This window comes from Tasmannia lanceolata, unplaced genomic scaffold, assembly GCF_043159265.1.
Source record: "Tasmannia lanceolata isolate RefF3 unplaced genomic scaffold, GAP_Taslan_0.1 ptg000015l, whole genome shotgun sequence".
NCBI lineage: Eukaryota > Viridiplantae > Streptophyta > Magnoliopsida > Canellales > Winteraceae > Tasmannia > Tasmannia lanceolata.
The window spans coordinates 64,055,866-64,068,215 of NW_027518692.1; the positions used below are offsets into that span (position 1 = coordinate 64,055,866).

The 12,350-nt window shown below is 38.0% G+C and overlaps 1 protein-coding gene across 1 annotated transcript; it reads right to left on the reverse strand.

The window, feature by feature from the left end:
- Positions 1-701: 701 nt before the first annotated feature.
- LOC143893018 (uncharacterized) lies at positions 702-12,248 on the reverse strand. Its single transcript, XM_077397952.1, has 6 exons — positions 11,806-12,248; positions 9,772-9,951; positions 1,809-1,890; positions 1,615-1,722; positions 1,388-1,546; positions 702-1,081 (listed from the first exon to the last, which is right to left on the reverse strand). The coding sequence occupies exons 1-6, from the start codon at positions 12,055-12,057 to the stop codon at positions 885-887; spliced, it is 978 nt and encodes a 325-aa protein (XP_077254067.1). The 5' UTR covers positions 12,058-12,248; the 3' UTR covers positions 702-884.
- Between the last annotated feature and the right edge of the window lie 102 nt (positions 12,249-12,350).

Genomic DNA, 12,350 nt, shown 5'->3' on the forward strand with positions numbered 1-12,350 from the left:
CATCAACTTGGCACGAGTCACTTCTTCTCACTGGAGCATCCAAAGGTCTACGTTGTATATGTCCAAACCATCTTTAGCGACACTCTCTCATCTTATCCTCAATTGGTGCCACCCCCACCTTTTTACAGATGTCTTCATTTTTAATTCAATGTAACCTTGTGTGGCCGCACATTCAACTAAGCATATGCATCTCTGCTACACTCATCTTATGCACATGTTGCTTCTTGATGGCCCAACATTCTGAGCCATACAACATGAGAAGACTCACAGTTGTCTTATAAAACTTTCCTTTCAACTTGGTAGGGATTTTACGATCACACAGAACTCCTGAGGCAAGCTACCAAGATAGCGAAAGATATCCCTCTTAGGTACCTTCTGTCTAGTCATATTTACTACATCCTTGTCCCGCCTTCTTACAATACTAAAGTTGCACTCCTTACATTACTAAAGTTGCACTATGGGTGTCAATGGTATGTGCCCCAAAAATGAATCAGTTCAAATCAAACAGAACATAATCACTTTGTGTCAAATTAAGAACCAGCATGAAGATATGCGGTTTGATGCCCGATTTTCCAACTTAAAAGACCTAAGAAAGATCCCATTTTCTGCTACAAGCATCCATGTCCTCATAAATTTCCATAATCTTTTCACTTCAAATTCTATGCACTAAGGCCCTGGTTGTTTTGGATTTTGAGAACCGATTGTGAGTCTGAAACTGATTATTAGACTATAAACAAACAAGGCCTCAAGGGCTTACACCCATTCTCCGCTGCTTACAATACGAACAAAATTCTAAGTAAATAAGTAAACTTCTCTTATTGGAACTCCATTTGCAGAACAAACAGATATGAAAAGCATGCAATCTACCCTACCAAAGGGCACTATCATGGAATGAGAAGTATCTTTCCAATATGCTGGCTGCTTTCCATTAGCCTGTGAGCCTCCGATGCTCCCGACAAGGGGAAAGACTTGTAAACCATGGGCTTCACCTTGCCACTCGCAATTGCTGGCCAAACATTCTTCTCCACCTCGCCGACTATCACTGCTTTGTTTTCTGTGCTTCTAGTCCTCAGGCCCGCAGCTTTATATGCATATACAACTATAGTTAGACCATGCATTGAACACAAAAACAAAGTCCAAAAAATGTATACAAATTAACATCAAAATGTCAATCCACTCATCAGTAGGATAGTCACTCATGTTTTTCTCTAGGCTACCTAATCCAGAAGTGTAGAGGTTTGGTTATCTGTTCAGTAGAACTGCTCAGTGAAGAATTTTTGGGTTCAACAGAGAACTATGGTGCTTTAATTGAATTTAATATTATCCCTGGACAGTCAAACAGAAAGACTTAAAACCCTAACTCAGAAATTGATAAGATCCATAATACCTTGCACTGTAAGTCGCTTTGCAAGAAGACATGAAAGGTTTGCTTCTGTAATTGTGCCACCCATAAAGCCAATGATAAAAAGCCTTCCATCAAGGTTCAAGCTGTCAAGGTTTCGTTGGAAGTAGGGTCCCCCGACATTGTCCAGTATTACATCAACACCTGTCAATGAAAATGTTAAAGTTCGAGATCATGATTTAAGTATTACACAGTACAGCTAGATAACTGACCTTTCCCTGCAGTTTGTTCCTTTACCCGTGCAACAAAGTCCTCGGTCTTATAATTGATGCAGACATCGGCACCGAGATCCTTGCAAACCGCTAATTTCTCTTCACTTCCTGATAAGCTAGATTTAACTACATAAGAATCATCCATCAAATAGATAGTGTGTATGTGTTGAGAGAGATTTTTTATGCTATTAGACCTGCTGTGACAAATACCGTCGCTCCTTGTTGTTTAGCAATCTGAATAGCAAATGTGCCAATTCCGCTAGATCCCCCATGAATCTGAAATTAAACTATGATTCAGTTAGACACACATGTACCTATGTAAGTACGGGGAATTGCATATGGCCAATCCCAAAAAGCAGGACTCTAGGATTTGAAAGTATTTTTTTAAGATAATATTTTATTAAGCAATAATGTTATAATTGATAAAACTTATCGATATGTTCTATTTATGAAGCACACTTACATATAAAGCATCCCACTGCACTACTCAAAACATATGGTAAACGTAAACTGAGATGATGCACAAGTCAGAGGGAAAAAGATGCAGAAAAGGCAAAGAGTGCATGGAGTGTCAGAGTCCAAGACATGCGAACACGGGTACTTTGCTTGCTTAGAAGAATCTGTGCAGCCTAATCTATCAAGATAGAAAAGCAATCATTCAAAAAATAAAAAAATAAAAAAATCAGGATAGACAAGCCAGAGATGTATTCAGGGCAGTTGTCCATAGGGCATTAGGGCTGGTAGAAAATTTTGTTTTCAGGTCTGTGGTGTTATTTATAAACCGCTTGAGACTTTTAATTTGTTTATATTAGCCTAGATACATATTCCTTTATCGTATCTTTTATGAACAAAAAATCATATAAGATATTATTATATAACTGCGCAAATGTGTCAGGTTTTCCAGGATCATAGGCCTATAAATGGACATTCGAAAATCCGATTACCGTCCGCATCCGAATCCGTTTAAAGCGAATATTATCTGAATCCGTTTCAAGCGGATATTATCCGAATCTGTTTATGAGATATCCGGCTCTTAGCGGAAACGAATCTGGTAAATGGTACATCCGATCCGTTTAACATCCGAATCCGAGAAGTACATCCGTTTATCCCGAATATCCGGATCCGGATATCCGTATCCGAATATCCTGAATATCCGTATCCGTATCTATATCCGTATATCCGTATTTGTATCCATATATCCGAATCCGTATATGTATTCGAATCCGTATCCGGAATCATTTTACTTTTATTAATATTTATTATTAATAATATCATCAAATAAAATTTACATTTTTGCCGGAGGAACACCTCAAATATAATTAAATTTACATTTTTGCCATCGATATATATATTTACATTTTAATGTTTATTTAATATAACTCCCTAATTTGCAAAATAATTGGTAAATAGTCCTTAAGAATCACGTAATACCAAGAGTCCAGTTTTTTTTAAATAGTTGCTAAGAAGTCTCTTTTAACAAATATTACAAATGTTTTTCCTTTCCAAACTCTTCTACAAAATTACAAGTTTTTAATAATCCATACACCAACTTTAGATAGAAGCAATTTTCTTTAAAGTAATTCTGATAGAAATAATTTTCCTAGAAATAAATCCAAAATAGCTACAATAGAAACACTTTTCGTGAAATTTATTTTCTCTTCACATTCCAGAGGGAAATTAAATGAATATGCCAATATGGTTACTTGGAGCCTTGGAGGGCTAATTATTTAATTTATTTCTATCTTAAAGTTAACTAGCTTGGCCCTGTTTGGATTGTTGTAAACTTGTAAGTGTAACTTTGTGGAAAAGCGTATAAAGAAAATATAAAATGAGATTTTATATGGTGTAAGCCCGTATTTTTCAAAAAGTACTGTACGGACCACATCACAGGATGATCCAAACCTTACATGTGATGGAACATAACATAGATAGGTTGTTCACCAAAAATTAAGGTTTCCATAATAGAGTGAGCCCTTATAGTCCCGTAAAATAGAGGAAGATCGTGTTCCTTCGGCTAGTGTTATATGGTGTAAGCCTTTATAGTCCCATATTTTTCTATAAGTACTGTACGGACCACAGCATAGGATGATCCAAACTGTCCGTGTGATGGGACACAGCGTAAATAGGTTGTTCCCAAAAAATATCTCCATAGGATGATCCTATAGATCAGCGGGCTAGGATCATCCTATAGAAATATTTTGGTATACATAATACATGTAACACAAATACACAATGTAGTTATGTTTACATGTATAAAAATAAGGGAAAAATACACTTAGACCCCCTTTGGTTTCTGACACATTCAACTTAACCCCTAATGTTTAAAAAGTTACACTTAGACCCCCCTGTGGTTTCAATTTGTGTAAGGTAGACCTCCTCAGTTAACAGTTCGTCCACAAATTGAAGGATTAGGATGATCCTATGGAGCTGATTTTTTTGGCACACCCTATCTATGTCAGGGCCCATCAAATGAACGCTTTGGATCGTCCAACTAATGTGGGCCCACTGTGTTTTTGGTAGTGTTTGGATTCGGGTATGGGGTTTGGAGGGGTGTATGGGGTCTTTATTAGCATTGATATTGTTTCAAAAGAAGGGGCCTACCTTATACAAATTGAAACCACAGGGGGTCTACTTGTAACTTTTTAAACATTAGGGGTTAAGTTGATTGTGTCAAAAACCACAGGTCCACAGGGGGCTAAGTGTATTTTTCCCTAAAAATTAAAAATTCACATAAAACCAATTAGACCAAACATGTACCTAGAATTTAGGTCTAATCAGGCAATTAGCTAGCCGGTTTTCTTTGTGGCATCACATGGACGGTTTGGACCATCCTATAGTGTGGCCATACCACCCATTCTCCATACAGTACTTTTTAAATAAGGGAGCCGGCTGCCTGGGAAAGAAAAGGGGGCGAAATATATCATTTTAATAGAGGGAGTCGGCTGCCTGGGGAAGAAAAAGAGGCGAAATATATCATTCGTATTAATATTGACCGGGAGTCTAGGGCTTTTTTGACACAATTATACAAACACAGAAACACACTAAAAAGAGCTCTGCTAGGGTTTTCTTCGTCTTCCTCTATCTTCTCGCCGCCGACTTCGCCACCGGCATTCCACCTCATCCCAGCCTCCAATTGGCCCCACAACAAGCGCGAGAGAGAGAGGGATCAGATCGGAGAAGAAAAACACTGTGTTCTCTCTCCTTCTAAGTTCTAAGTGGGTGAAGCTTCTTTTTTGGGCTTTTTCTTTTTCTTTTCTTTTGTTTTGCTAGGGTGTGATTGTGTGAAGCCCACTGTGTGAATATGGTTGTTTCTTTTCTCTTTTCATTTTGTTCCTTTTCTTGCTAGGGTGTGAAACCCATACAGAGAAGACCCCTCGTTCTAAGCAACGCAACGAAAGAATGACAAGGCTTACTTATTTGTCTCTCCTTCATCTAGAGATTTGGCATTTTCAATTGCAAATACACTTTTCTTGTTTAGCAGATCTTCAAGTATGTTCCATGTCTCGCTTCCTCCGTTTTCTGTTTCCATTGGAGACTTGTTTACTGTATAATCTTCAACTATTTGTTGTTTGGTGCAAATCCATGGTTCTGACTTCTGGTTTTTTTCCATATCTGATCCGTTAATATGAGATTTGCGATTTTCTTCTTCTCTTTTTTGTGTTTGTAACATTAAATTTGGGAATCTGAGACTCTATGGTTTGTTATAGCTTATGTAGATGTCATTCTGAGTAATTTAGTACATTTTGTTGTGTATTTATGGGTCAGAATTGGAATCTATTGATTTTTCTTATCCATTTTTGAGACATTGAAAATAGGGTGTGAAACCCATTTTCATTTTGTTCCTTTTTTTACAGTACCCACTGTGTGAAACCCACCGTATTTTTTTTTGCTATTAGAAAAGGGATTCAATATTCCAATATTGCCACCCCTATTTCCCAACATTTCTACCCCTTTTGTTTGTCTTTTACTCTTTTCCTGAAAATGAAGATATTTCCAAGAAATGGCAGAAAAGGGAGTGAATATGCATCCATTTTTTTGGAAAAAGACAAGCAAAAGGGAGTGCAAATGATGGGAAAAGGGGTGGAAATAGCATTTCCATAAGAAAAACACTACTCCCATCAAAACCCAAGAAGAAACTAGCTAAAAGAGAACTAATAATCCTACCCTTTGTGTGTGTGTGTGTATTAGAGAGAGTAGAAAAAAAGAGAGCCAGGGAAGAGGCAGTGCAGGGGAAGGTGAACAACAGAGTTTGTGTTGGTGATCTTTTCTCTTCATTTCCCAACATAATCTTCCCTATTGGCTGTTTCTTCTTCTTTCCTTCTACACATCTCATATTTTCACCGTTGAACTAAAAATCTTGTCGTGAATTGTGCTTTGCATTTTGTGCTTCAAAAATCTTGTATATATAATTATCAATGTGATTTTTGCATTTTGTGATTCACAATTTTATATTGGAAATTAACCATAGTCATCAATGTGATTTTTACATGGCCATTACTAGATTTTTGGGTAAAAATTATCTAATCATAGTCGTCTACACGCCATTGATCTGAAGATCAGAATGGAAAGATCAAAACATAGCAAAGGAGAAATCAGAATGGGTTACACCCTAGTGAAACCCATTTTTTTTTCACTAGGGTGTGAAACCCACTTCTTTTCATTTTTAGCTTATTGTTCCTTTTTTCACTATTTTCTCTTGTTCACTTTCTATTATGTGGGTTTCTTTTGTTCCTTTTCTATAATATGAATTTTCTGGAAAATAGGATCTGTGCTACCTCCTCCAGTGAGCTCCACCATTTCCATAGCTAGGGTTTTTACAAGGAGGATTTATAGAGAAAAGAGAAGGAGAACATCGGCCATTCTCCATCGGCCACTCTTGGGTATGTTATTTGCTGATTGCTTTCTCAATTTCTTGTTGTAATTATTTTGCTTGATTTTTTATTTTTCTACTGTTTCTCCTTTATTAGCAATTTCTATGCTGAGGATCTAAAGCTCTTGGAATCAACGAGGAGGAACATCAAACAACAATTATGTTAGTGAATCACAAGAGCTGCAAGAGAAGACAAACCATAGGATTGTGCCTCATCATTGCTCCTACAAAAGTTTCTGTGAGTATGCTATCCTATTTGAATTTACATCCTCTATAATAATGAGGCTTGCTTGAATAACTCAAGGAATGCATGAACCTGTCCTTGTCTATTAGGTCTGTCCATAAATGGTTTGTCTCTATTATCTTAATTAGTTTCTCATTATCTTTAAGAGTGGTAATAATTGTGTTGATGGTAGTGCAATTACTGAAACAGGGTAGTGCTCAACTCTGTGCCTTTTAGGCTGCTAAGAACGACCTTACCCAACATAACAATGTCTGAACCTCAGAATTTGGCTACTCCTATGTGTACTAGTGCTGATGCTACGACCCCTAGTTCAGTTGGTGTTAATGCCATACCTCCTAATCATGGTACAAGTACTGATGCCCCTAGTAGAAGTGTTCCCCCACCTGTCACTGATGATTCCGATCCCAATCCTGAAAATGAACTAAAGCGTCGAAAGACTACATCAGTTGTATGGACAGAATTTACTAGGGAAGTAAAGGGTGGTGGAGTTATTGATGCCATTTGCATGCATTGCAAGAAAAAATTTGATGGGTCAAATTCAAAAGGAACAACTCATTTGAAGAGTCATCTCAAAACGTGTATTAAAAAGAAGCAAACGAACGACCTTACCCAACTTTCATACTTTTAAAATAAAAAAAGGACTTCAATTCACTAATGTAGTTGTCTGCCAAAGAAGTATGGTTGGCAACTGTGGTCGTAATAGTAACACCCTGAATAGTAACACCATCACTATACTTACTGTTTTGACCCATTTTCCTTTTCATTTCTTCTGTTCAAGAGAAAAGGGAACAATATGAAGTTTCCAATCCTCTCGCTCATGGTAAATTAATTTTTCTTTCGTTGGTCAGTTCTTCCATATTTATTTTGCATGCAATAGGTTTTGAATGTTGTATGGTTTCCAGATGGAATTTATAGTAAGTACTTACTCTAGGATTTTGATAGAATGAAGATAAAAGGTAGCCCACTTGCACAAGAAAGAAGTGCAGCTCAGGGGCCACCGACATAACCAATCCCCTCTCAAGCTGTTAAATACATTAAAAATGTAAATTTCCTATGGCATTCAATTTATAAAGATTTAACTATTCAATGTGTGATTAGGTTGCAGAACTTGGTTAATTTTGAGCTTCCATATCACTTGATTGCTTCATTGGAGAATCAAATGCCCAAATTTGATAGTTCTAGAGGGTCTCCTAGGGCAATTGCATCATTCTGAATGAAAAGGTGACATTGTATTTGTTAATTTTCAGAAAATTGAAGCCTTTGATGATTAATTGCAATTGAATGATTCCTAATGTTAGCAATTGGGTCGGTAAGATGTAACCAAAGATCGATTCAAAAACTAAAAGTGTTAATAGATAATGTTAGAGTACAATGGGCCTTTTGAATGTGATTGATTGTGGATAGGGAAATGATATATTCGCCCTGTTTTTTACTTGGGACAGCCCTCTCTAGGTACGCAGGAACACTTTCCTCTTTCATTTTATGGAATAATATATGTGCTCATGCCTAATGATTTCTAGGCAGACAGTTATCATGATTACTATTCTCTCTCTCTCTCTCTCTCTCTCTCTCTCTCTCTCTCTCTCTCTCTCTCTCGTGCGCGCACACACACACTCACAACTTAGCTGCTCTGTCCCTTTTTTCATTTCATATATAAGTAACTCTGTTACTTCTTCATGGCTATTGTGATTTGTCTTCATTCATTGAAAAAGTTCTATTTATTTTACCCATTGATTTCTCTAATGGTGGGATCTGATAATTTTTGCAGTGGAAGAAGAAGCACATGAGGAGGCTCAAGAGGAAGCGCCGAAAGATGAGGGCCATGAGGCAAAGATCCAAGTAGTTTGACATGAGCATGTTTTGCAACTTTATGTGTTTTGAGAGTGGACCCTTTGAGTTTTGATGGTTGAACACTTGAACTGCTACTTTTTTTGTTATATTGATTTGATGATTTCCATTGAGGATTACTGGATTAGAATGCAATGTTGTACTAAAGAAAGGGATGGGCGCAGCCGCCCAGGGGTATCTGTAATCTTTTTCTTTTTTTTAGAGTGGTTGAATCCTCCTCTTTTATTAATTTCTTCTTGAACTGAATGTTTGTAATTTCTTTTAAATGATTTCAGAGTGGTATCTGTAAATACTTGAATTGTATGTTTGTAATTTCTTCTTTATAATAGGTGTTCGGATTCGGATAATATATATTTGGTTATTCGAATTCGAATTCGGATACAAATTCGGACATTCGGATATATGAATTCAAACATTCGGATACGGATTCCGACACTGAATTCGAATTCGAATTTAAATTCGGATATCCGTTTATGAATTCGAATTCGGATTTGAATCCGGATAAACGGATACGTTCGAATTCGGATATCCGTTTATGAATTCGAATTCGGATTTGAATCCGGATAAACGGATACGGATAATATCCGAATTCGAATAATATCCGTCGGATGCGAATTCGGTAACAAATTTTAATCATCCGTCGAATTCGGATACGGATACGGATACTGAATTTTTTAAACGAATTCGAATTCGGATATAGCACTATCCGATTCGAATTCGATCCGTTTACACCCCTACAGGATCACCATGCCTGACACCTCATGCCTGAAGTCTGACACTAGTAGGCATGTTTCTGCCTCTGTGGGAAAGGCATATAGGTGATAGATATTTTGAGATTCTTCAGGTTATCGCAAGTAATTTATGTAAAGAGAAAAACATTTCATGCTTCTAGACTTTTCAGAAAGCTAGTGATAGTAAAAAACCTATAACTTAAAGAAACAAAGAGAAGACCTCTTTGCGCTCATGACAGAGTTTTGATAACACACCACTATTGTAATTGATGAAAATTACAAATGGAATAATTTTACAAGCACTGCGGCATTAGTGGTCCATAACCATCAGACTTTGACATTACACTTTGTACATGAAGGAAGAAGCATAAATGAGGCATTCAAAAGTTTTACCATTCAAAAAAAAGGAAGCATAAATGAGGCATCATACGTAGAAGTGAGATTGTGTAACAGAAATGATTTACCAGGAATGTTTCTCCAGCAGATAGCCGACTCATCATAAAAACAGTAGACCAAACCGTACAAGCCACCTCAGGAAAGCTTGCAGCATCTTTCAGGGAAACACCCAGCGGAATCGGAAGGACTTGGCCCTCTGGAACAGCTACTTTTTCTGCATAACCTCCACCAGTAAGGAGAGCACACACCTGTTGAAAGCATTTTACAAGTTATAACAATGCAGATGATATATAATAGCTCGTCATTCCCAATAAAAATCAATGATTCCTAAACAAACTCTTTCTTTCCCATGGTAAGCTGGAACTGAAGCCATGAGTCTCAAGGCTGCTCCACAGCATTGTCCAATTGAGCTACAGGATCAACCACATTACCAGTTCATAATATAGGGACCAGAATGACCACAGGTTATAAGCTTAGTGTTGAAAGACAGAACTCATACTAATTGTCATATACAATAACACACCCTATATCCACATATATAGCTCACCTTATGATGAAGCTTTGCAGGATCATTCAACCCTTTAAAATTATTCAATCATACCCAAATGCACCATTTCAGTTTACTCTCAGGGTAGTTAACCCGAGACAAAATTGTTGAATTGCAGGCTTGCTCCTAAAGCACCATCAATTTCAGCTATACAAGCTCAGCCCCAACCTATGAAACCAGAATCTTTCAAAATGGGTGGACTACTCGACTCAACATGACCCAATAAAGATAATATGGGCACTTTCTGGCCACTTCTGACTCAGATGGCTGAAGTTAAACTTCGATAGCTCTATCACGGGCAACCCTGGACCGGCTGGCATTGAAGGTCCTTAAAGGTGAGATAGGTTAGATCAGCTCTGCCTTTTCTGGCCCTATTGGATTCAAAGATTCCATTGAGGCAGAAGTGTGGGCAATATTATAGGGTATAAGGATCACAGACAAATCTTAACGTGAAGGGAGATTTGCTCAACATTATTAAATGGATGGACCGGAGTCACCCTCACCCATGGAGATATGCAAATATGATTGAGGAGATTCTGGACCTAGTGGAGGATCACTCGGTCCGATTCCAGCATGTTCGGATGTCGGCGGCTAAAGGAGAGGTGGACCATCCGAATCGCTCTGGTGTTGATAGGCTGACGGTGGAGATTTTTTACTGTCTTCCTTCTTGACTCTCGCTTGTGGTAGATGTCTGTTTCTTTTTGCTATGTTCTTGTTTCCTGACCCCCTTGCTCGTGGGCCTTTTTCTTCCTATTAATAAATTATTATCATTTCCAAAGAAAAAAAAAACAAAAGAATCCTTACCAAGATCCTGCACTCATGTCGGCTCCTTTCCATATCCATATCCTAAGACTTCTTTAACTCTGAGGATCTCCATGCTAGATCCCCACAGTATGTCAGTATCTGATTCCCACACCCATATCTACATAACAGACCCCAACTTATAGCATGGGTAAGGCATGGATCAGGTATCCTTGTCTGATAATTTAAACACAACGTATGATATAATAAGACTACGAACTCCATCCCCTTATGAAATGAGTTAGATATGAACAATGGCAAATGCAGGACATAAGAGAAGAACTCCCTAGTATAAAGAGTAATTCTTTCTATTGAATTGTTATAGTACCTTACAAATTATAGCAGAGGATTTTATAGGGTTTTTTACATGATGTATGACTACATTTTCCTTGAAAAAATATGAGGAGGCAGAAGTAGCTGTGGGGCCACTTGTTCAATCAACCGAACAATTTATCTGATAGGCTTTACTAGTTACTACGGATTGGGCACGCACCCAACTTCTCTCCCATCGGACAATTCCAAGCCTACGACTTGTGGCTTTTAAATGGACCTTTTAAGGGAAATTAGGGTCATGCATCATATCACAACTCAATTTTGTTAGCATAATTTCATCGCTGCATTTCTTATAATTGTATGCATTCAACAAGCATCAAAATCAAATTGTTAACCGTAGCATTGCAATGATCCCCAATTTCTTCTAACATAAACAAGGAAATTCAACAAAAAGGAAGAGAAGAAAAAGAGGAAAAGCAACCTGATCACCGATTTTCCAGCGACGAACATCTTTTCCAAGGGATTCGACGGTGCCGGAGCATTCGAGGCCGAGATACGGACTCGCTCCCTTGGGAGGAGGATACGATCCTTTTCTCTGCAGCATATCGGCTCTGTTCAACGCCGTGGCTGCAACCTTTATCACAACCTCGTCGTCTCCCATTCTAGGGTTTTCCACTTCATCAACTTCTAGAACTTCCGGACCCCCGGGATTGGTCATCACCACCGCCTTCATTTCCAACAGGGCTAGGGTTTGATACAGGATCTGATTTGGAAACAACAAGGGTTTTGACCTTTTAGTGAGTGACCAGAGACGTGCGTAAGTTCGTAGCTTGATTCACCTCTCCTCTCCGCAATTCTGCCAAAAGTGGGGCCCACAACGACACATGGCCAGGAATTTCTTAACCTTAACTTTGGTTCTTTTCTTTTCGTTCTTTTTTTTTTTTTTTTAATGAGAAATGATATGGGGGCCGCCCTTTACATACAGAGGGCGGAGAGAGAGAAAAAACCAACCACCTTGATTTTTAA

What these genes read in the sequence shown, in the direction of transcription:
- LOC143893018 (XM_077397952.1), bottom strand. Translation starts at nt 12,057, where the DNA reads ATGAAGGCGGTGGTGATGACCAATCCCGGGGGTCCGGAAGTTCTAGAA. An exon ending in GCTGGAAAATCGGTGATCAG is followed by an intron (nt 9,952 to 11,805) that starts GTTGCTTTTCCT and finishes TGCTTTCAACAG; the next exon opens with GTGTGTGCTCTCCTTACTGG. An exon ending in CTGCTGGAGAAACATTCCTG is followed by an intron (nt 1,891 to 9,771) that starts GTAAATCATTTC and finishes GTTTAATTTCAG; the next exon opens with ATTCATGGGGGATCTAGCGG.